The following is a 24,055-nucleotide window of genomic DNA, read 5'->3' on the forward strand; positions in this document are numbered from 1 at the left end:
GCACCGCCTCGGCCCCGGTCCGTGTCTGAGGAGATCCCCTCTCCTGGGAGAGGGGGAGGAGAGCGAGGAGAGAGCGGGATAATTTCTGCCCGTTGAAAAAGGAAGGAGAGGGGGACGAAAAAAAAAAAAAAACCGCAATCTCGTTTGTGGGACATCTTCAAAGCTCGGCATAGCGCCAGGCCCCCGAGTTCCCATAGGACGCACCGACGCTGGTGGACCTCGCCACGGCGGCAGGAGGAAACCTGGTTGCAGCTGCCGCAGCGAACTCCTGCACGCCTTAGAGACTCCTGGGCTTTCCGGCTGGAAGATGCGTCCTGCCGCAGGAGCGTGCTGCTGCTGAGGAGCGTGCGGCTGTGGAACATGCTTGCCTTTGGGATTATGTGTAGAGAAAGGCCGTCGGTCCTGGGGAGAGCTGGCTGGTGAACCTGTCTGACTTTGTCCCCTTCTGGGGAAGTGGCTTCAATGGCTCCATCTCCCAGGAGAAGCAGTAGGAAAGATGCCAATGCCTTGCCAAGCATGTCCTCAACTTTCTGGGCTATCATGATCCTGGCTAGTCTCCTGATCACTTACTGCAGTAAGTACATGTTTGTCCTGGTGCTTTTCCTGAATGTAAATCCTCAGGTAACACTTCAGGTGAAGGCTGAGGTTTGAGTCTGGCAGGTACATACTACAGTTTGACTCCTCTCCTGGTAAACTAGGTAGAGAGACACTTTAATACTGCTGTTTCTTGGAAGCACAAAGTGTCCTTAGGTTGAAGATATGGCGTATCTACTGTAAGCATGAACACTTACTGGATCTAAGGAGCTAACTTTTCAATTGCAGTAACAGTGATCTAGTGTTCACTGTTACCAGATGTTACCCACTTCTCCCTCTGTGTACATGCTTTACTACTTCAGTCCACATTTCATCAATGGGAGCAATTTTGCTTATGTTAATTCCTGTAGGAAGCGTGTACTTAGTCAAGCGACAGGTGCCTTGACACCTCTTGGATCATGTGTGGTTCTCTGACTGTGAAATTGCACTGGAACAAGCCAGGTTACTCCCAGAGAACATCCTCAGCAGTTTAGTGAGCCCTTGTTATTGGTTTTAGGTTCATCAGTAGAGTGTTGCATATTCTTTTTCAAGCTTGGTAGATAGTCCATTAATCACACTCACTTGGAGATAAATCTCTAAGAATCAAGTGGCTGAAATACCAGTACTTTTAAAGGTCTGAATTTTTTCTTGTTCAAGTTCTGTGATCTCAGGAAGTGTAACTTACAAGCAGTTATGCAATATAAATATTATTACTACCCATTCTTTTGGGGAATGCACGTTTCACCATCATACCAGGTTAAGAATTTTCCAACTGGAGGAGTAAAAGCAAGCAAGCAAAATTCCTATCCAGTAATTAAATACAAAACAGTAACTTATCAGGAGGGGCCTGCACAACTTTGCCAGATACAGCATCCACACTGTATTTTCCCAAGCTGAGTGTGACCTATAATATAGCCATAGTGTTTATTCTTTTCCTTAGCTTTAATATGAAGACTTTTCTCTGGGCTTGTTGTGTTGGGCTATAATAGGGGGAGATTATGATGAACAGGAAATGGATTCTGGTTTTCAGGAGCATGTCTGCTGCATTTTTTTTTAACTCTGTTCCATTTCTTTCAAAATGTAGCACATTCTCCTGTTCTTCTATGTTTTTTTTTTTTTTTTTTTTTTTTTTTTTTTCTCCTGAAAAAAGAGTTGGCAAAGAAAACCTTTAATTCATTTCTCTGCACATTACAGGGATGCTGTGCTGACAACAGCGAGACGAAGCTTATTCCAAAAAAGAATAGCATATTTTGTAATGAATTATAATTTAACACACTTTGCTTTGCACTTCTCATCTCAAAATCATCTCAAACAGGCCACTCTTCTAAATAATTTCATTTTGTACATAGATCTGTATTCTCATATTCAGTGTACTAATACGTAGGGTATACTTGGCAACACTTAAGATTTACAAGAATTGATAGACATACTGAGGGAGAAGTGCATCTGTAAGAGCATGTTTGAGAATGAATAGTTCAAATGTAAAGGGAATTATTAAGGAATTTAGTAAGTTTGTTTTAGAAATCTCTGGAGGATCCTAAGCTTTTTATGTAATGACGTAAATTCTTCTGTGAGTTTATATTCTATGAGCATAACCTCAGAAAGCATTAATTGTAAAGTCCTTGAAGATACTTTTGCTCAACAGTGAGAGGTTTGACATTGTTCTCTTTTTAAGGAGTAAAGCCTTTAACTTGAATTGTTACATCTTCTTTATTATTGGCATTATTCACTGATACATGTAAATGTTAGCTAATAGGAAGACAATTTCTGATGTGTTTAAATGACCAGTTCCTAATTACTTCTCTCACTCAGTGTCAGTAGTTTTCCTCATGGAGTGCACTCTTCATGCCATATAATGCTGAAAAACACTATGCAGCCTAAAATATGCAGTGTCAAAACACTCCACCATTTATGCAATATTTCACTCATTTGACAACCACAATTCCAAATGTTAATGAAGCACCGTGTACACTTCATCTAGCTGTACTATTTGCAAAATTGCAAAAATGTTTTTTTCTGTGTAAAGGCTGAAGATATCTAAAAATCAAGGAAAAAAATACAGCTATTTCAAGGTAAAGTACTGCAAAATTTATGAATTCTTTTCAAGATAACCTAGAATTTATTCATTTTTTTTTTTCTTTCAGCTGATTTAATTTTTTTTTTTCTTTGAGAAAAAGCATAATTATGGTGGCGAGGATAATGACTAGTTTGCTTTTTAAGAGAAAGAGTCTTGCATTTTTTTTCAAATGTAAATGGAGAATAACTTGACCATGTAAAAAGTTCTGTATTTCTCTACAAACCTCATATTCAGCTAAATTGCAGTATGGTTACTTATATCTCTTATATCTCTTATATGAAGCAGGATTCTGTGGAAAAAAAAAAAAATAATCATGTGAATATATTGTTCATGTTACTACAGGAACCTCGTTTTTGTTTTTCTCCCACTGTATCATTTGCATCAAATTCTGCGGTTCAAAAAAAAAAAAAAATAAAAAAAAATAAAAAAAAAAATCAGAACTTTTTCTTACAGTGCTGTGGAAAAGGGAAAATGTAAAACTTCTGAAGTTTTACTTTACTTCATGCTTATTTTAATTTTTAATATACTACTCTGGTGAAGCTTGTTCCTGAATCAGTCAATGAATATTTCTTTCCTTTCTCCTGATTACTTTGTGTCTCTGTTTCTGGGAGTGTATTTATTGTTCCATGGTTGTTCCTGTTTACTGAAAGCAACTAGTAAATACTGTACTCAGAGTTCCAGCTGACAGCTTAACAGATACTATGAAGCCTGCGCTGAATGTATGTGTACAAGCCATTAGATTTAATTTATACTTTACTTTCCAAAGTACAGTTATGTTCTTTGTCATTGTAAAATGATGAGAAGATAACTTATTATTTCTTAAATGTTTAGATTATACATAGGGATAGTGGCTCCATCCTATGGTGGAAGAGAAACCTGCATCAGATCAATTAGGTTAGTTGCTATAGTGATACATATAATGTAATATTCTCTCCCTAGACATTTGGTAGATTCTCCAATGGAGAAGGCTGTGGAGTAGATTAAAGTAGTAAATTAGGCTGTTAATAAAGAAAGTTCACTTGAGTGTCTACCAAGGAGTTTGTTCACTCATCAGAAGCATCATTAAATGTAGAAACAGTCTAGAAATGCTATCCTGGTAGAAGAGGAAACTGTAATTCAGAGTTGCAGAAAGTATTACATTTTCTAGATCTCAGATGCGTGCCCTACATAATTAATGAGCAGTAGGAGACCACACAGTAGTACCTACAATGAATTCCTTAAGTTACTGTTTTAATGTCGTGAAGGTATGCTGAATTGTTTTTATTTCCCTCCTTTTGTAACTGGACTTCGCTTTTTTTTTTTTCTTTGACATGTTAAGGTCAGTAAACCAATTGAATTTTCTGTGTTATCATAGCTGTATACTAACTACACGAAGAATCCAGCCGATGTGTTTTAGTGTCAGCATCTTCTCTTTTTCCTAGTGCATTTTTTTTCATTTGATTTGTCTGTAAATAAGGAGGTGCTTTTTATATGTAAATAATGACTTTTAAACAACAAATGATTCAGCATTAGTGAAACTGTGGCTATTGGGAACTTTTGATTTTCTGTATTTTATACTGTTTCGTAAGTATAAGAAATAGAACATTACACCCCTGTGATATTTTGCTGTTCTATTAATACTTTTAAGGACAAGCAAGCAGTTTATTACGTATTTATTTATTTTGAAAGGCTATATCAAAAACAAGTGCTTGGAAAGTTCAGTTGCATGTTTTTAACACTGTGCTTGGAAGAGAGCAATATGAAGCTCTGGTGATGAACTTCTGACTTATTTATTTTCATTTTACTATCAAAATGCAAAATATTTCCTCTAACTCAACAATTCTGCTTTGTAAGTGCAAGTTATTTCATGAAAGGTAGGCCCTTAGCACAAATAAAAATGCATCTGAAAGACTTGGCTTGGCTTTGTACTGTTAAAAATGCAGATAATTCTTATCAAAAATATTACACTGATCTCACCTTAATTTGAAATTCTGCTGTTACATGTTGGACACTGCTTGCTTGAGAAATACCTTTAAACTGTCCTGTTCTGTAATTATGTAATTCTAGAAAGCAAAGGTTACTATAGTCTTCAGGGCTTATAGTTTCCTTATACTGTTTGAGACTGCTATCAGGGATGAACACTAGCAGTGACAGCTGGGCACTTCTCAAACAGGCACTACTGCATCATCATCTGTAGGTTACTGAACATTTGTTGCATGATAAGTCTCACTATTCGTTTGCATTTTATGTAAACCAGTCTCCACTGAATGAAGTACTGCAGCTCCCATTGCTGATCTTATGTCATACATACCACTTTCTCTGTTTTTTACAAATGGAAAAAAAAAAAAAAATCTGTACAACTGGTCTGTAGTTTTATTAGCTTTTCTGCAAGAATTACTGTGCTTGTATTTCTCCAAAACTCCACAAGAGTGGAGTTAATGTGACGTATAAAGCAACAGTTATAATTCAGACTTCTTTTAGTTTATGTCTACATCACATAATCTTTTATAACATTACATAAAGCCAAAATATTAAAGTTGTTTTGTTGTGTAATATCCTTGCTACACCTTTTTAGAAAGGTTTCTTAAGAAATAAATAAAATTAAAACCAGCACTTTAAATTTAGTGACCTCTACAAACTCTGCTGTTTGTCAGTGTAGTGCTGAATTGATGGGGGTTATCTGGCTAATTCTCTTGTAATTCATCCAGATGATCTTTACGTAGAACTCAGGGTGTCAACATAGGAAATGGTTTCTTATTGCCTTTAATGTTGAATTCAGCCTTTAAGGATGAGTAATCACTGTTTACAGTTCTCGAACGCATCCTCAAATTATGAAAGCTACAGCGTCCGTGCAAGTATAGCTCAAGTGATAGATACAGTGTAAAGCAGAGGAGGATGGAGACACTAGAAAGAATGGATGTTCTCAATTAAATATGTGGCTTAGGATTCTCCCTGTCCTTCAGCAGGTTGTAGGAGGGAGACTAAGATCTTATAGGGTAAACTGTGAAAAGAGTATTGGGAGTGTGCAGCAGAGCCCCTTTGCTCTGGCCTCTACTGCTGTACCACCACCATCTGCCTCTGAAGTTGAGGGCCAATGTTACAGACTAAGAGACTTTACTTTTAGAGCAGCCCTTGGAATTTATTTCAGATTTCCTGCTTGCTCAGTGTACATTCTAGCCATAAAACCATTATTTGAACCAACTAGAGCTGCATGTGACATAGTAAATACATTCTCATTATAGGTGCCTTGAATGTTGTCTTTAACAAAAATGCTTTTGGATACTGAACTGTGGACAGCAGTGTGAAAAGCAAGGACAAATCTACATAGGTTGGTTAACTGTAATCTTTCTGATTTGATTATTTGTTGTAAAACTCAGAACAGAGTGTTTTCATGCTTAGGTTCATATTTGATCAGATGTGTCGTTCTGCTGTTGAACTGGGAACTTAGTTATTTTGGGGTTGTTTAAAGGGAAGTTACATTATTATTTGCACAGACAAATGGCAAAATTACATATTGTGGAGTTTTTGGGAAGTCATCTCTTTGGAGATGTACTTTTATGTTAATTTCTTGGGAAATCAGTGATATATTTTCATGTTAGCCCTGCAAATTGTCACAACAGAAGATTTTACTATTTGGAAATGTATGAACTATATGAAATATATGTATTTTCCAATATTTTTTCTGTAGACATTTATTTCAAAGATTTTGTGCATTTTTAAAAAAGTGTAGACTGGCTAAAGCATAGGAATTGCAGACATAATTGTGTATAATTTTGCATTCATATGATGATCTACTAATGTCCTGAAGTTTTTGTGACTTGTCCTATTTCAGGCTTTGGATAGACTTTTTTTTTTTTTTGGTCACCTTTCTCCAAACACTTCTTTGCTCTCAGGCAACAACCAAGTGTCTCATCTAATTCTGGGGTGAGGAATGTAGTAGGGTATTTTCTGAGAGAGAGTTAGCTTGTTACTTGTTAGCCTGTAGCCCAGGACATCAATAAAAAATTTTTCCTAATATCCAGCCTGAATCTTCCCTGATACAACTTTAGGCCATTCACTCCTGGCTCTCCAACAATGGCAGCTCCTGCTCTTCCAAAAAGAGAACGTGGTAATAGGGTGGAATTTTACAGTGCTTTCAGGATAACATATCTGGCAAAATAAAGCTTCTTTCTGTCTTTGTGACTGGAACAGGCAATTTGAGACATAACCCCCTTGTTCTCTTTAGTGTTGTGATGGTTCAGAATAGGAATTATCATTGTCTTTAGGCTGTTTGCTTTGTGTGGAGTTTAATTCCTGAGTGCTGTTAAGAGATATGTTCTGTTTTATTATTTTGTGTAGCAAAGACTGAGCAAAAGTCCAGAGCAGAATAGCAGAGAGACTGGTGACAATTCAAGTTGCAAGTTCTGTTGGTTGAACTCATCTCTGATTTTCTTCGGTTACAAAGTAAAATCATAGTGACCAGTTGTACTCAAGCACAAGAATAGAACCGACTGGTTCCATTAGCTAACAAAGCTATATCATTAAGGAGAAAAAGGTCCTGAATTCTTACAGAAAAAATAAATTACTAGGTATGGGGATAACAAAAAAAAAAAAGGGGGGGGAGGTTTCCAAATTCGACCTATCAGAAAGTAAGAGGAATTTGTGCTCTTGTTAATCAGTGTAATTTATGATGGCTTTTACCTTTAGTCTTAGGCCTTTTTTTTTTATCCTTGATTCCCAAGACCGTGATATTGACAAATAGATTCTAAGAGATGATAGTCTGACAAAGTGACATACTGTTAATGCCAAATGCCTGTACTGTTTTTTAATACTCTCAGATCTCTCTGTACCCCTCTTTGTAGAATATCTAATCTTTACATTGAACTATACTACTGTAGCTTGGTAAAACAGCTTAGCCAAATGGCAGAAGTGAGCCTAAGCTACGCTTCTGAGCTTTTCTTTAAATAGTTCATTTGCTGACAGAAACATAGAAGTGCTGTGGGACCAGCAATGCCTGACACTTCTTATCTTTCTTCAGACTAACCAAAATATGAATATATCTGATATTGTGAAAAGTTATGTGTCACTGATGGCGTTCTCTGGTGGTACTGAAAGAGTACACCATTTTCTCTTTTTCTGTTCTGGATATAGTTTTGAATGAAAAAAAATATAAAATTGTTTTCTGAATGGAGCTAATCCCGTCATCTGAGTTAATCTTGAAAATAATTTTAGTGAAAAATACCAGAGAGCTGTTCCAGGACTTTTTCAGTACACTCTATCAGCAGTTCTTTATTGAACGTTCACCTTAAGAATCATCTCAAGATGAGTAAGTGTATGTTACAGTTGGTGCTACAGCTGGAAAGATCGTGGAGAAAATGGGAAAAGAAACAAATAGGGAAGAAATGCTCACCTGTATCCAAAGATCTAGATTCTCATGAAAGGCTCCACAAAAAGAAAGGACCTCCAGGAAGAGATCCTTCCTCAGTGGCAGTCAGCCCTTACATGGGGTCTAGGAGGAGTGCAGTCAGACTCCATCCCTTCCAGTCACACAGCTGAATTGCTTTCACCTGTGCCCTCAGGGCTGACTTAGTCCTTGCCTCAGGTGATTAATCAGTGGTTTAGGCTATGACTCAACAGTTCCCATGCACTGTATAAGCATTTATGAATGTCTATGCACTATAAAAAAACAAACAAAAAAACCGTTCAGTTTTTAAAATAAAAACAGGAGGCATTAGCAATCATTCTCATTGAATGTAATTTAAAGGTGGTAGTTTCCCTGAAATCATTTTCTATAAAACATTAGACCTAGCAGATATTTACATATTTTAACACTCAGGTCAGTAATCCTTTTAAGACACCAAAAATAATTCTGGTGGATGTTTTCTGTTGCGAGTTAGCAACAAGACCTCTCCATCTCCCACAGTTTTCCTGTTAGGTTATCAGCTCCAACTAGAAAAAGATCAAATATTTATGTTCTGTTTGGGTTAAAAGACATGACAAGCACATTTTTTAGCTTTTTGAATAAGATTGATCTTTCCTTAATGAAGATTTCTGCAGTACAGTCATTTGCATTTATCATAATCTCCTTTTAAAGTCAATGGAAATTGAGATAATTTACTGTACAAGACCTGCAACCTGCTTTAGATACTTTTCTGTTGGACAGTCTGCCTCAAACTGCATTGTGTTTAGTTTTGTGGACCATAATGCAGCTTAGACAACATGCACTTATTTAAACATACATGTTATCAGAGGACTTCTATTGTTTTTGACAGCATCTTTAGAGTATTGCTTATGTTATTTTCAAGGTTCATGGTTAATGTTTAAATGCTTAATTTTAAGTAATCAGCTCAATATTTCTGTAGGGAAGAAAAAGTGTGGAGAAATAGGTTTGTGGTAAAGATTCATTAAGAGTGTAGGTCAAGATTCTGAGCTTTTGAAGCAGAAAAAAAGTGTAAATTGAGATGTAGTTGGCATACACTACTGGGATCTTCTGAATACATCTTTGCAAACAGCTTGTAATCTGAACATTTTTTTGCAGTGTATTTTGTCTTACTGTAAATGCTCCTGTTTTGTTGCCAGTATTTTCACATTCTAGACACTCTAAAAAATGCTGTCTTTTCCACAAGAGCTGGAAACTAGGTGAGTTTTAGGTCAGGGTATCAGAGTTGATTAACGTCACTGTTGCGCTTTCCTCATTTTTAGGTGTGCTTTCTAGAAAACATTTTTAAACTTTTCTGCACTATGCAGAATTTTATGGTGTGATTGACTCATTTAAATCACCTGCTAGTGAATTAGCTAAGAAAGAGTTTAGAGATTAACAATTTGTATATAAATATAGGATGCTGCAGGGAAGAAGAAGACTAGGATTAAAATCCTTTAACTCTTGGTTAGTCGTGAAATAGTCAGGCAGTTGGACTAGCTGATCTTTAAGGGACCCTTCCAAAAGAGTTTATTTATTCTACTCTGTGTTCTATTATATATTCTATTTGCCTTGAACATCAGAGCAGATATGAATTGCATACAACCTTGAAGTTCTACCCCTTCAACTCCTGCTCCGTCTTACTCCCCTACTGGGAAAATAAGAATCTATTTTTTTAAAAAAAAGTAGTATGTTATGTTTGTTAGAGTATTGCTTGTGCTAAAATAGTTCCCCAATTCTATGTTCTTCAATGCCAATGTCACTTTTAGAGTCCTTTTTATCTTAAGGGCCTTTTTTTTTCCCTGTACTTCGTTCTTTTATCAGCATAAGACCTTTCAAGGAATACATTTGTACTTTTTGTGTGTTTCCACGGTATGTATCTTCACTTTGGGTTGTTCACGGACACTTTTTGTCTTAACAGCTGAGCAAAACTAGGTTTGCTTTCTGTATAGCTAGAGAACCCTATCTTAATCCTATCTACAAATGTCATTATTTTTAATATAATCTTACTGAGAATGCCTTACTGAAGAGACTTTAACATTTGAAGATGTTATATGGCATCTTTGCTATGTTTTGTAGAGTTTCTTAAAGTGCTGCTGCAAACTCTCAGGGTGATAACAAGTTGCATGAACTGCCACTCGTAATTACAATAAATGGATTTAAGGTATTTCTGATACAATTCCAAGGAATTAGTTTGGAAACAATTTATAATACTTAGTTGGAGGCATTTCAAAATCAATTTCTGTGAAACAGCTTAATCTTTATCTGCTTCCATTTTGACATTTGACAGGAATATAGGTAAGGCAGTATGTTATTTGGCACAAATATTAACTGACTTTATGAGACTGATATCTTATTGAGCATATGTTACACTAAGAATCATTGCTTAATGTTTTCTCAGATAATTTATCTCTATATAGAGGAAAGGGAGTGCATAGAGTCCTCAATTTTGCAGTGTGAAAATTCTTTCCCTCTTGAGGTCTTAGTACAAGATGCAAAACAAAACGAAGCAACTACTTTTCCTCATTATTTGTATTAAGACCTTGAAATTTCTATAGTGTTTTCTTATCTCTATCACAGACCAAATCTGTAAAATCAAACAAATATTTCATACATTACTTTAGTAGAGTTCATTCTTGGTACATTCCACAGTCTTTCTTTTTTGCTGCTTGTCACAACTGATGCCCGTTTCCTTCCTGAGTGCTTCTTTTAAAATTTAGTGCTCCGTGTTGGTGCAGCCTCAGTAATAAGTTTTCTACATTTTTCAGTTTTCTTTATTTTTCTTAACTAAGGTCAGGTGAATTGGTCCTACTATTCGTCTTGCTGCTTTTTGAAGTGCTTTGTATATTACTAAGTCTGACAAGTACAGCTATGTGAATCACGTTGGCTTGCTAGTGACTTCTCAAACAAATTAACTTGATTTATGTGTGGAGGCTTTTCTTCCTAACTGCTAGCCCTGCAGAGGTTTGAGAATTGCACTTGATTGTTTTTCTTCCACGTGTATCATATTTCCTGAGCCCAATTATAAACTCTGATCATTTTGCATGTATGTACGTTAGTAGAACTTAAAGAGCAGTGTGAATGATGTGCATTTAATAGTTTCTATTGTTCTTTATGATTCCAAATTAAGTTTAAAGAATTTTGGAACAACAGAAGTGAGCTGCTGAGGAAAAACATGCTTCCACTTTCAATGCAGGGGATTTGAGCAAACACTTTTGGTTTCCATTTTCTCATCGGTGGGAAGAGAGGTAGAACGTTTCTCAGGCAGTAAAAGTAATATTGCATTTTATGGAGGTACAGTAGACCTGCATGCCTGAGGCAGTATTCTGGAGAACCGTGTTACATGGTGACTGTGTTATTTGTCATGATTGGAACATCTAAATTTTAAATACATTTCAGTATTATTCATCTGAAGTTTGCTTTGTATAACAAAAGAAAGTCTGTGTTTTGTTTGGATGTTATACATTTTTCCAGCTGTAGCAGGAATATAAAACGTAAACCATGGTCTTTGTTTGAGAGAGATCCGGAAGAGGTAGTTTTTGGTGGGTCACATAAAACATGGAATGAAAATTTCAGACCTCTTCTGTAAAGTCTAACAGCAGTGTTTCTAAAGTTTGTTTTCATCATACTTTGTGTTCTTATTTTGCTTTCTGTTTTACTGAAGTTATCTTGAAGGCTCTGTGTACTTGTACAAATGCATGTATTTATTCTTAGGACGTAGAACTGTATTTGAACTTAACTTTCTAAAATGTGATTTTACTTCCCAGATCTCTAAATTCGCCAGTTTATTTTCTTGAAGAGGAGAGATAATCACAAGATTTTTCTTAAAGAGAAGGAAATGTGGAAGCCTTGGAAGGAAGAATTGCGTTTAAACAAAGAAGAGAGGAAATAAAATTGTTAATCGTGGCTATTAGCAGGTTGAAAAGAACTGTAACTTAGATATTAATTTTCTGAGTTTAATAATGTTTCTTTGAAAGTCAACAGAACTTTTCATATCAAGAACAGGTGTATGACACACACACTGGAGAAAAACCTGTCCTTAAGAAATGAAAGCATGGGACTTCATGCTTTTGCTTGTTTGTGTGTTGATTGCTTTATCCTCTTACCTTCATCTCAGGTTCTTTTGATGTATAAACACACAGAAGCAGATACAATTTAGCCACATGATACTCGGGAACATGAGATTTAGTTTAGCTTAATTTCAAATTAAGTTATCATATTGGTTTACTTATATCTCGTCTGGAATCTTGGAGAAGAGTAGTTTTCTTTTATTTAGGAATATTTTGGTCAGTAAATAAATGTAATTTTTTCTTTGATGACTCTTTCCTGAAACATATGAGAACACTTTAAATCTTGATAACATCACTTCTTTCCAGTTCTATAAGGTAAAGAGCTTTATTGATTTTTTTAGGGCATTAGATACATCTATGGCTGCAAATCATACGAAGAAAACTAAAAGTTGAGTTCAGAGATTGCTTTGAGGTAGTGGTTTGTGTGTCCAGCTTTGTCTCTAGTGCCTTTTGCAGAGGCACCTGGGTTTGAAACATTACTGCTTGTGAGGGACTTCTACTTATTGAAAGTCAAAACTTCCAATTCCATACTTGCATAATATGAGAACTTTCTTAGTGGAGGAATTAAAGCTGTTGAAAATAATGAAAATCTTAGCTCCCTACAGTACTGTAGCTGAGGCTGGAAGAACAATTTTTTTCTTTTTATGTCTGCTTGGCTAATTAATCCAGTTGCTACACTTATGCATACTGACACTGCTGGAATCTCTGCCAAGAGGTTGATCTACTTTTAGTGGATAACCGAGAGATTACAACTTTCAGCTCTCTAAAATGCCATTGTGGCAATGAAAGAGAGTTTACTTTCTTTCAAATTGTCAGTTGGTGTTATTGGGTCTATCCTTGGGAAGAAGGAGGAAGGTATTGCTTGATATATTTACAAACTGCGTAGTCTATCCGTTGATGTTATTTTGGGAAAATGACCATAATGCTTCTTTTCCTGAAAACAATCATTTTGAACTGGTATAAATACACAAGATGAGGAATGATTTATTGTGTGTAAACAATTTAAAAGACTCGTTTTAAATCAATGGCAGATATTGAAAGAGAATTAATGGTGAAAAGAGTGTTTGTTTTTTCCCTTGAACTTTGATTTAAAATGACTAATGATGAAACAACACATCGGAGATTTGCATCAGTGTCTGAGCCAGCAAAGCTAACAAAGGAAGAATAGCTTCCACAAGTGAAATTCACGGAAGCACAACATCAAAATATCAAAATATCTCTCAAAATTTACCTAATTAAATGTACTTTTCTTAAAAAACAGAAGCTAGGTTACTAAAGGGGGATTGAAAGATCACTCTTAAAATGTGCTTTGGTTTTCTGTTCAATATGCTAAAATATGAAAACATTTTCATGTGGTATCTACAAATGCAGGATATTTTTTCCCAGAATGTCATTTTACACAGTGATTCTGACCGCATTTAGAACAAGCACACACATACAGAAGAAGCCTCATTTTATTGCAGATATTTTTTTTCTTCCATTGCTCAACTTGTTTCTGTACAAAAAGAAGGATAGTTAAGCTGGATGAATTCAATTTTCCATGAACAATATTGATTTTATAGTAACAATAGGCTTCTAAATGTAAATGCATTTTGATGACACTGAAAAAGAGAGATTGTGATATGTTGGATTTTGTTTGTTTGTTTTGCAGGACAGGCCTAATGCAGTCGTTACTTTGCATTTGATGGCAGACATTGTATCAAGTAAATTAATTATTTTAAAGAGAAATGAACAAATTGTGGGAAATGTTTGTGAGGCAAAACAAAGTAGATTCTTTTGACATGTCAAGTGTACACTGAATCTGTGAAGTTCAGAAACAAATGTCAAGGAGTTTTATGGGCCCCATTACCTTTCAGGTTCATAAAATACTGCCAACAAATGTACCCATTTCTTTTGTAGAATAAATAGTTCAATAACTTTATAGGATACTTTTTTTCTTCTATGCAAAAGAACTTTATAGTAAATTAATCTTAATAGACTGCACTTGTAATTTATTCCATTAATCTTGTGGGAATTAGTATCAGAATGATGCTAATACTGTTTTAACATCTTTTACATTGCCAAGAATGGCAAACATAACATCTGTCTTGGAATTGTGATGCCATGAAATCCTGCTTATTATAGACCAGTGTAGGCCTTTGAAAGTTTGAACTGGGCTTACTTTATACAAGTTTTTATTGCTTCATGTCTGGTTTCTGTTACTGAACATGAGCTCTTGAGTTTTGTCCAATTTGGAGATTCATTTCCCAATAAAATCAGTTTCCCCTTTCTTCTGTGTATATGCTGCAAATAGGAAATTCTGAGTGATTGCTTCACCATGCCAGTCCAACCTGCAAAGCAGGTAAATTCCAGCAAATCTTGAATGAAACTCGGGAGAATGCATTTTGTTTAGTAGGACAATCATACTCTTTAGTAGAAGTGACTGTAGAGAAAGTTTTTTTGTTTTGTTTTGTTTTGTTTTGTTTTGTTTTTAAAGCACTTTTGTTAAGCTTCCAGCATTATTTTAGCCCTCCCGGAGTTTGGTTCTTACCAGCTTCTCTTTAAACAGGTGCACTTGACAGCTTTCATTCACAATTAGCATGGAGATGAGTTCACTGGTGTGAACATGATGTGCTGCTAACACTCAGATTATGGATCCTGTTGACAAGTAGATAGGATGAGCGTGATCATTGTGAGTCTGAAGATGGTAGGCAAAAAAAACCACAAACGAACAACCAAACAAATGAAAAACAGCCTTTACTGTCCTGAGTGTATCAGAGAAAAATGTCAGAAGTCATCTCAAGCTTAATGTTTACTATCTGAAGCTGCCTTTGGAATGGAAAAAGGAGTACTTGGAGGTCAGACGTACCAGAGATGCCAGAGGTCTTACAATGAATAGGATTGTTCATTTGTTTCCCTATATTGAGAAGGTCATCCAGCCCAGCCACAGGTGCTGTTTCAGCCTGGTGGCATGTTCTGTGAAACCCCGCTGACCAGTTGAGTTTGGCAAGAGAGTTTTGTTTTGTGTTTTAATCCACTACATTAAATGCCTTGCTTAGAAGAAGTTATTTAGTACTGCCCAGCAGTTGGGAATGCATCCAGCACTGGTTTATTTGAGTGTTGTAATGTTCAGCACTTTTAATACGTGGCATCAGTAGTCATAATCAAAAGAAGATGAATAAACATGATGTCCGTTTTTGTACGTGTGTGCTCATATTCAAGATCAAAGTCTTGTTACTGTATTTATGGTAAAAGTTGCTTTGCTAGAAAATATTGTGCCAAATTCTCTATGGAAAATTCATTTATTTGACCCCTTTTTAGAAGAATGGTACATTTATTAAAACCGTAGAAAAGCTATCAATATTCTTTTGATTGAAGTGTGAGTGGAAAGAACAAGGCAGAGCTTAATCTTTTGCTAATTTCCCAGTACAGCTTTTGTGTAGAATGTGTACAACTTTCCATTAAAAAAAATTATGGCTAAAAACATAATAATTCAGGTTCTCTTTTTTTTTTTTTTTTCCTCCCAACAAAATGGGAAAAAGGAGAGAAAGGGATAAAGTGATTGCTTTTCTCTTCCTACTTCAAAGCTCCCTTTTTCAGCATTTTTTTGATACGTCAGGTAGCTACTGTAGTGTGTCAGTGACTGGAAAATTTTCTTAGGATTGTGTAGTCTTAATTGGTGGTATGTGTGAACAGTTTTTATTTTTTGTTCCTTTTTTCATAATTATTTGAAAATTTTCTGAGTCTTCATACATTTTTATTTTAGTGCTTTGCTAGTAATTTTCTAACAACTTAGTGACATCAGCAATTATTCCCAAAGTTGAAACCATTTTTCATGACAAATGAAATGATTGTTCTAAACAGCTACTTTTCCTCCTCATGCTTTCCAGATAGTAAAGTCAGAAGTGCAGATGTTTTATACTAAATGAAAAGCATCAATCATTTTCTTTTACACATAAAATCAAATAGCTGTTGCAGTACTCTCTGTACGTAGAAATCGTTGTTTGGCTGGTTGATTCCAAATGATTCAACCTCAACGTCATTTGATACAAGTCTGGAATATTTTGTTTTTCAGTCAAGGGTCAAAATAATGTTGAAGAATGCCTTATATCTAATGCTACAAAAAGCAGTAACATTTGGATTGCACGTATCAAGAGAAATGTATTTGAGTTGCATTTAAAAATGCTGCAGATCTGAGTATAGGATGAAGTGTAACCCCAGTGAATGATACTGAATGATATTGAATACTTAAATAATGGAAAAGGGATGAACTACAAGTAGAGGAAGTATAACATCATGTGCTCATTAACTGTCCACATGAATTTTTGAAGTAAAATGAAAGCTCCTTGACTGTCATCCAGGGCAAGAGGTTGTTGGACCTTACGGAATTCTTTATGGAATTGTTGTCTGTGCTGCCTGAAATCTCTTACACGTTTAACTCCTTTGAACTAATTACTAAGGGTTTGTAAGTTCAAATTTTAAGTTACACTTCTAATCCCTCTTTCTCTTCAATATTATATGTCCAGTGGTAATGTACTTGTTCTGAGAAGTTACCATAGTGAATACTAGGAGAAATCCCCTCTTTTTATTTAACACTTCTTATGTTGATAAAATATGTCCAAGTACCCAAAGTTGTCTGGTATCTTCATAACTTATGGGCTACATCTGTATTTAGTTTAGTTGTTAATTCTGAAGCATAAAAACATACACTCTTGGTTCTATCAAAAAGTCGTTCTGCCCAGAAATCACGGCAGCAGCTGTAAATGGGTACTTAAGAAAGCATAAAGGTAGCACTTGTCCCCAAACCCCTTCAATCCTTTCCCTCTTTTCTGCTTAGAATCCTGGTTTAATTGAGATTTCTAGGCAGTCTGTAAACCATGGATTGTTTCCATTAAATTCATTTGGCAGTTGCATTGAGATATGAAGTTATTGTTTGGCCTCCTTTATCTCATTGGGTCATCAGACACCACGAACTAGTGTAGTTTAGGATTGCAGTAGGATGGTTAGGCTGTGGTGGGACTTGATGGCCTTTAAGGTCTTTTCCAACCTGAGCAATTCTATGATTCTATGACATCAATTGTGCAAGAGACATCAAAGCTGAAGAGTTGAGAAAACCTGTTTATTTAAAATGATTTAAATTATTTTTAATGTGATGGATAAGGCTTTAGTTCACTTTTTACTTAATTCATGACTACCACCTAATGTTCTTTCTCATGTATATAGCTGAAATCAGGAACAGAGAATGAGAACAATAGTATGCATTTGAGAGTACAAGTATGCATGTTACAAGATTTAAATGTTCTTTTTCTTTTGGCAAATTCAGCTTAGCATGTTGTGTGTTCCTTAAAATATTCATTTTTTTATGCATCCCCTGAGAAGAAATTATATCCTAGACTTACTTACTTTATATATATCTGTATGTTTGTGTATCTCTCTCTCTCTCTCTCTCTCTCTCTCTCTCTCTAATTTAATTATTTGTATTCCTTAGTTCCAAAACCCTTTCAGGGGCAATAGAATTTTTTTTATTTTAACAAAATATTCCTTTCAATAAGAATTTTTTAAGAGTGTTCAGTTTTTCGAATAATAGTTCTAAAGAGAATCAATACAAGGATAGTTTTTAGCAGGAGCAATAACTAGGTCCAGTTGATAGTTGGCAGGAATTGAATGGTGAACTTCATAGGACTCTTTGAAACTGGGATTATGCAAAACTGCTTGAAATTACTTTTCAACTCAAAGATGTTGAAGTGAATCCCTAAATCCCTACCTTCCCTCTGGTATTACATATGTTGAATAATGAATACTCCATATTTCACTTGCCTAGTTGATCAAAAAACTGGATTTAATACATCTCACTGGCATATCTTTCCTTGCTGAAATGAGGATTGAGATTGACTTTAGGATTTTGCTTCTTTAATCAATGTGACTTAAATAAACTGCAGGTTACTGCCTTTTAACAGACAATCCTGTAAGACGTTTTTTTAATGCCATAATATCTTCTAAACTATTTTAAAACTATTTCAGTATCTTTTATTAAAATGCTTACAAAGGATTTTTGTAATTTGCCTGAAATCTAATTAAAAAGAGTACTTTGGATTGGTACTAAATTTTTCTGAATGCACAGAAAATTTGAGTCAACATAGAGGAGATAATCCTAAACTCACATTAGCTAAAAGTTGGCAGTTACCTAGTTCTTATGCAAAAGCTTTTTACATTGACCTCATCATCAGTGAGTTTAAGAGAAACATCCTTGGTGAAAAATCACAACAGAAGCGTTCTTTTTGATTGGCTTAACAATATTGTTACTATTATCTTTGTAGTGTACTACCTAAGGAATAATTAAACCAGATGGTGTGTTAAAACCAACTGAAAGAATGAAGACATTTTTACTTATAAGTTGATCAAAATTAGGTAAAACAACATATGTTCATGTTCATTACGATTCCTTTAACTACATATTAAGTGCTTTCCTTAATATTCTTCTTGGTGATCTGAGAGCTCTTCCTCTTGAAAAGTAAAAAAAACCAATCCCTCCTTGAATTCCTCCTTTCTGACTCTCTGGCCACTCATACCTGTGTGTTGCTTTGTTATGTATTTTAAATAAGCAGATTGCTTACTGCAGCATTGTTAAATTATCTGAAATTAAAACGCAGGTTATTTTGGGCCACGTTCAAGTTGTACAAATTGGGGCAGGTATATCCAAAAAGGATTTGGAGATTTGCTAAAGAAGCAGCTTGTACAAATGAGCAAATTACATTTTATGGAGCAGATGTTGAGAGGGTAATTATAAATACTCTAGTTCCTGTTACATTAGCTCTAACTTGCCACTATTTCTCTTTAGCGTTGCCATACAGGGCTAATAATACTGAATAACATCTTATACCACATACATTGTAACTGTAATCTTTGTGCTTCTTGTGAACCAGAGCTATGTTGCATTACTCCCCAAAGCATTTAGCACTATTATAATTACCCTTGTCATAACAATAACTTTTCAGTCGTGATAGTATTTCCCTCCTAAAGTTGATCCCATGAATGAACTGCAGCTCATGGAAATACACAGTCCCATTGCTTGAACTGATACAAAATTTAATGAGTGGAAATATCCAAATGAGATTTATGATCATAAAGCATTATGAAGTAATTATTTGTCTTTATATCTGCTTCTTATCCAGGTGCTATTAAAAGAAATACGAAAGATTCATAAAATGAAGTTGACTGTATCTTCATTTTGAGAAGTATTCTGAATATTCATGAACTCAATTATACTATATGCTTCTGTCTTTCTAGTGTAAATTACTCCTCTGAAAGGGTCACAACTACCCTTTCAGTTAACCAGCGCAGTTAGCAGTGAGTATCTCTTGTTGTTTTGGTGGTTGAGCTTTCTTCATGTATTTTTACTGGGAGAGGTTTAGGTGAACCTTAGAAGCAGGTTGAAAAAATCAACATTTACTTGTCTATTATTTTCTTCAGCTCTTAATTTCTTGTTATAAAGAAGTCCATAGCAATAGTACAAGTTGTCATTCAGTGTTGTATTGTTGATGTTATAAAGTATGGAGACTAAACAGAAATGACCCTTGATCCCATATTTTTTTTTTGAATGGAGAAACAGTGTGATAAAAAGGTGAATCAGTGTATGTCACAGGCTTTGTAATTTCCCATGAATATGCCAACCAGAGCATTTAGTATGTATTTAAAGTGTATATCAAGGCAGTTCTTTCAACAGTGTTTGCACATCTGTAACATACTGCATATAACATAGTGAGTGTGTTGGCATTGGTAGTTGGCAAGGAACTTTATCTTTTTGAATTTAATGCTTATTTAAATAGAATTAAGATTATTAGCTAAAGCTAGGCTTGATGTTGTTAATTCAGTTTAATTCTGTATAGGATCCTGCCACCTTTTTTTAATTACTCTGAAAGCTTTGGTTTTATGACTTCTGTACCTGCATTGGTTTACAGTAATACAACACAAACCTCTGCTACATAAGAAAAAAAAAAAAAGAAAAACATTTCTCTTAATAATAATCTCGCCACCTATACAATTATTGAATTAGTACTGAAAGTATTGAAAGTTTTCAAGTTCTTATGATAAAAACTTGGCTGAAGGTGAAATAATTTTGAAAGTAGTTACAGCTATGACATTAACAGAATGCTTATCAATTATACCAATATATACTGTATTGTTGAGTCTTTTCTCATGGGGCTGGGGTGGGAACATATTCTAATAACAATGAAGAATGACTTCTCTGTAAAAGAAAAAGAAGCTACATTGAGGTTACAGTGCTCAGTTTGCGTTATAATGCAATGTTTTGTGGTAATTACTTTGACAGCTCTGATGATGCCTCCCGAGAAGAGGGTTTGGAGTGCTCTAGGCTGTTTTGTTTCTTAAGTAGCTGTATGAGGACCTCAGAGAAGAGCTCACCAATAGCTTCTGGCAATAGCTTGGAAAAAAAGCATCCTTTATTGTTACAATGCTATGATGTAGCTAAAATAACGTAATTGTGTCTTGTGGTAAGAATAGGGAAAACTGAATCCTCTTTCTTTTTTGAGTCTCAGTCTACTTCCACTTTCATTGTAGGTTTTTCTGAGAATCACAGAATGTTTGATGTTGGAAGGCACCTCTGATCTAACACCCATGTTCAAACAGGACCAACTAGGGCAGGTTACCCAGAACCATTTCCGGATGGCTTTTAAATGTTTCTAGTAATGGAGACTTCACAATCTCTCTGTGCAACCTATGCCAGTGCTCACCCACACAGTAAGGGAATTTTTCTGGTTGTTGAAGTTCCTGTGATCAGTTTGTTCCCTTTACCTCTTGTGTCCCTAGGTATTAGTGAAAAGGTCTTGACTCCATCTTCTTTGCACTCTCCCTTCGGATATTTATAGACATTCATAAAATGATCCTTGAGCCTCCTTTTCTCCAGATTGAACAGGCTCAGCTCTCTCAGCTTCTCCTCACAGGAGGGATGCTCCAGTCTCTTCTTCATTCTTGTGACTCTTCGTTTTAGACTTTTTCAGTATATTCACGTCTCTCCCAAAATTGAACACAGTGCTCCAAGTGTGGGCTTGTCAATGCTGAGTGGAGGGGAAGGCTTGCCTCCCTCAGCCTGCTTGCCATACTTTGCAACCTAGTAGATTTCTTTGCAGCAAAAGCACTTTGCTGATTCACGTCCATCAGGACCCACCAGGTCTTTTTTGCAAATCTGTTTTCCAGCTGGTTAGCACCCAGCGTGTAGTGGTGCCAGGTTCCTCCTTGGGATCTGCATTTTCCTTTATTGATCTGCATAAGGTTCCTGTCAGCCCATTTCACTAGCCTGTCGCAACAAAACTTTGGTGTATTTTTCAGTGCTCTCTATTTAGTGTCATTTGTCAGCACATTTACGACCATCTGATCATGAATGAAGTTATTAAACTGAGTTGGAACCAGTATTATCCCCAATGTACACCACTAAATTCTGGCTTCAAACAGAATTTTTTGCCACATGAGCTGGCCTGAGGTGATAAGCATGACTTCTTTGTGAATCCAGTGCTGACTACGCCTGATGACTTTCTTGCTCTCCTTGTAGGTAGAAATGGTACACAGGATTAGTAAGTAGTTCCATCACCTTCCCAGGAACTGAGGTAAGGCTGACTGGCCTGTTGTTTCCTGAATGCTGCTTCTTTCTCAATTTGTATGTAGAATTGACGTTATCTTTCCTCCAGTCTTCAGGCTCCTCTCCCAATAGCCATTATCATTCAAAGACACTTGAGAGTTTACAGTCACATCTGTCAGCTCCATCCGCACTGATGGATGCATCCCATCAGGGCCCATGGACTTAAATGTGTCCTGTTCATTTATTTTCTAACCTCATCTTATTCAATTAAGGATAAGTCTTCCTTGCTCCTTTTTTTTTTTTCTTTATTTTTAAAAATAATTAGTACATATTTGTTTAGAACAGTAGTCTTTTCACAGTTTTTGGTTAGAAAGACTCACTGTTTTCCTAGAGCATTGATAACTGTAAGTTAGAATGGAGCTGAGTAAGACTTGGAGTATGCAGAATGAACTGTAAAAGGAAATTAGACATTGCCAAATTGTGACTGCTTAGAAATTGGTATGAAATAATATAAAAAAAAAATGTTCTGATACTGTAAAGAGATTTGTGTATTTAGCCTACACACAGATTCATGAGACTGTAAAGTACAGTAAAGACTATATGGAAAATCTTCAAGGATGTCCCTGTTAAATTTGATATTGATGGATTTTTGGATACTACTGGATGCTGTGCATTTCAGAGTCCTTTGAATGAAACAATTCTTAGGGAGGCTTTTACTCAAATACTTTCCTTTGCAGCTAGTGTCGTAAAGCATAGGTCTCTTCATTTTTTTTTCCTCTCTCTATGTATTTCTAGCCGCATCGCAGAATCATTGTCAGTAAGTTTTCAAGCAAGCGTGGTGAAGAAATGCAGTTTTAAAAGAACTATACAGAATTAAAAATGACACACAAAAATTAAGATGAGACAAAATATTTGCATTTTTATGTGCCTGAAATCAGTTACTAGGTATTGTAATGATGCCCTATGCATGTTAATAGATGAAACTAATTAAAGCCTTCAGAAATTATGCTAGAATAGTATTCAAATTCTTGCATAATTCCATATAACCCTCCTAAAATTCTATGTGAATGATTGTATATTAAATTCAACAAATCTGTATCAGGACAGTTTGACCTTTTTGTATTAACAAGAAATCTTATCCCTTTCAGTCTTCAGTTATTAGTAAAAAGCAGAGATTTTGGTGCTGAAATCTGTTGTTGCCATGCTTAAAGAGAACACTTAACAGTCTAAATGGAACAGAAAAAAAATCTGAAAATTATTTACCCTGGCACACTGGGATGATTTTTTTGCTTCCTTGCCTTAACCCTTTAGTTTCATTATCAGTTCTGTTCACTTACTAATTCTAGTCTTTCTAGGTGATGTTCCCTGTAAGGGATTTGGGATTGAAGACTGCATGTTGCGTGTATTAAAAAACATAATTCTGCCTTTTATACAGTCTCAAGGTAAATCAAATAGAAATCAGTAGTCAGTACAAACTAGCTGTCAGTGTTGATTTCCGAGTGGACTCAACCTGACTTACTAAAAACAAGGTTGTTTTTGAAAGATGGTAGATGTAAACAAGGAAACACATGGTGCGCTATAGCAGTCTGAATTTCATAGCAAATCTACAAACTGCACACACATACAACTCAGGAAGTTATATCTATACTAAGCCTGCTTCATCACTGGAGGGATTATTAAACTGCAAGCCGTGCTTCATTAAATTTTGTACCCATGTTACAAACACCAAACAAATCCACAACTCATAAGAAGAAAACTCAATTTCCTCAACTGTTTGTATACCTTCTTTTGTGACTTGGGTTAGACAAAATATTATTCTGTTTTAAAGTCTACATTTTTTCTCAAACTCCATTTCTGGAAAATAATGAGTTGATAATTGTTTGCATTGTTTTCCAGCATATCATACTGTAGACAGTAGACAGAAGTTTCCCTTTTTACAAAACAAAAAAGTATGAGAATAATAGAAGAACAAATGCAGGAAAGCATCTGTACTAGCATCAGAAGAAGAGAAATAAGTACAACTTAGTATAGTGATATTTCATTCTTCAATTCCAGGTATTCTGTCTCAGATAAAAAATAAAGGAGGTGGAAAATTGAATACTAAATGTGTTTGTTGATGCTCTGGATTCGAAGGCTTGGGAACAAGCACATCCTTTAAGGGCAAGCATGCACTTAAACTTCCTGACATGTGCAATAATTCAATGAAAATTCTACATAGAAGTTTTTCAGGAAAAAAAAGAAATCCTTTAAAATAAAGTAAAAAATAAAAAGAACAGGAAAAATTTTACCACTGTGCTCTGTGCACTCCCCAGACTTGTCTGAAACACCATCTGTAATTTCATTTTATTTCTTCAGGGGGGTTCGAAATATTAACGTGTTTAGATATC

The 24,055-nt window shown here is 35.4% G+C and overlaps 1 protein-coding gene across 1 annotated transcript in view; it reads left to right on the top strand.

Annotated features, from left to right (window-relative positions):
- The first annotated feature begins 462 nt into the window (after positions 1-462).
- The window catches only part of TAFA5 (TAFA chemokine like family member 5), a 421,552-nt gene continuing 397,959 nt past the window's right edge, over positions 463-24,055 (top strand). Inside the window, exon 1 of the mRNA XM_042816048.1 lies at positions 463-574. Within this exon, the coding sequence (XP_042671982.1) occupies positions 463-574 (112 nt within the window). The remainder of the gene's footprint in view (positions 575-24,055) is intronic.

The sequence above is a fragment of the Centrocercus urophasianus genome, unplaced genomic scaffold (assembly GCF_019232065.1).
Source record: "Centrocercus urophasianus isolate 14NV4802_14NV808 unplaced genomic scaffold, USGS_Curo_1.0 seq_15, whole genome shotgun sequence".
In the NCBI taxonomy this organism is placed as follows: Eukaryota; Metazoa; Chordata; class Aves; order Galliformes; family Phasianidae; genus Centrocercus; species Centrocercus urophasianus.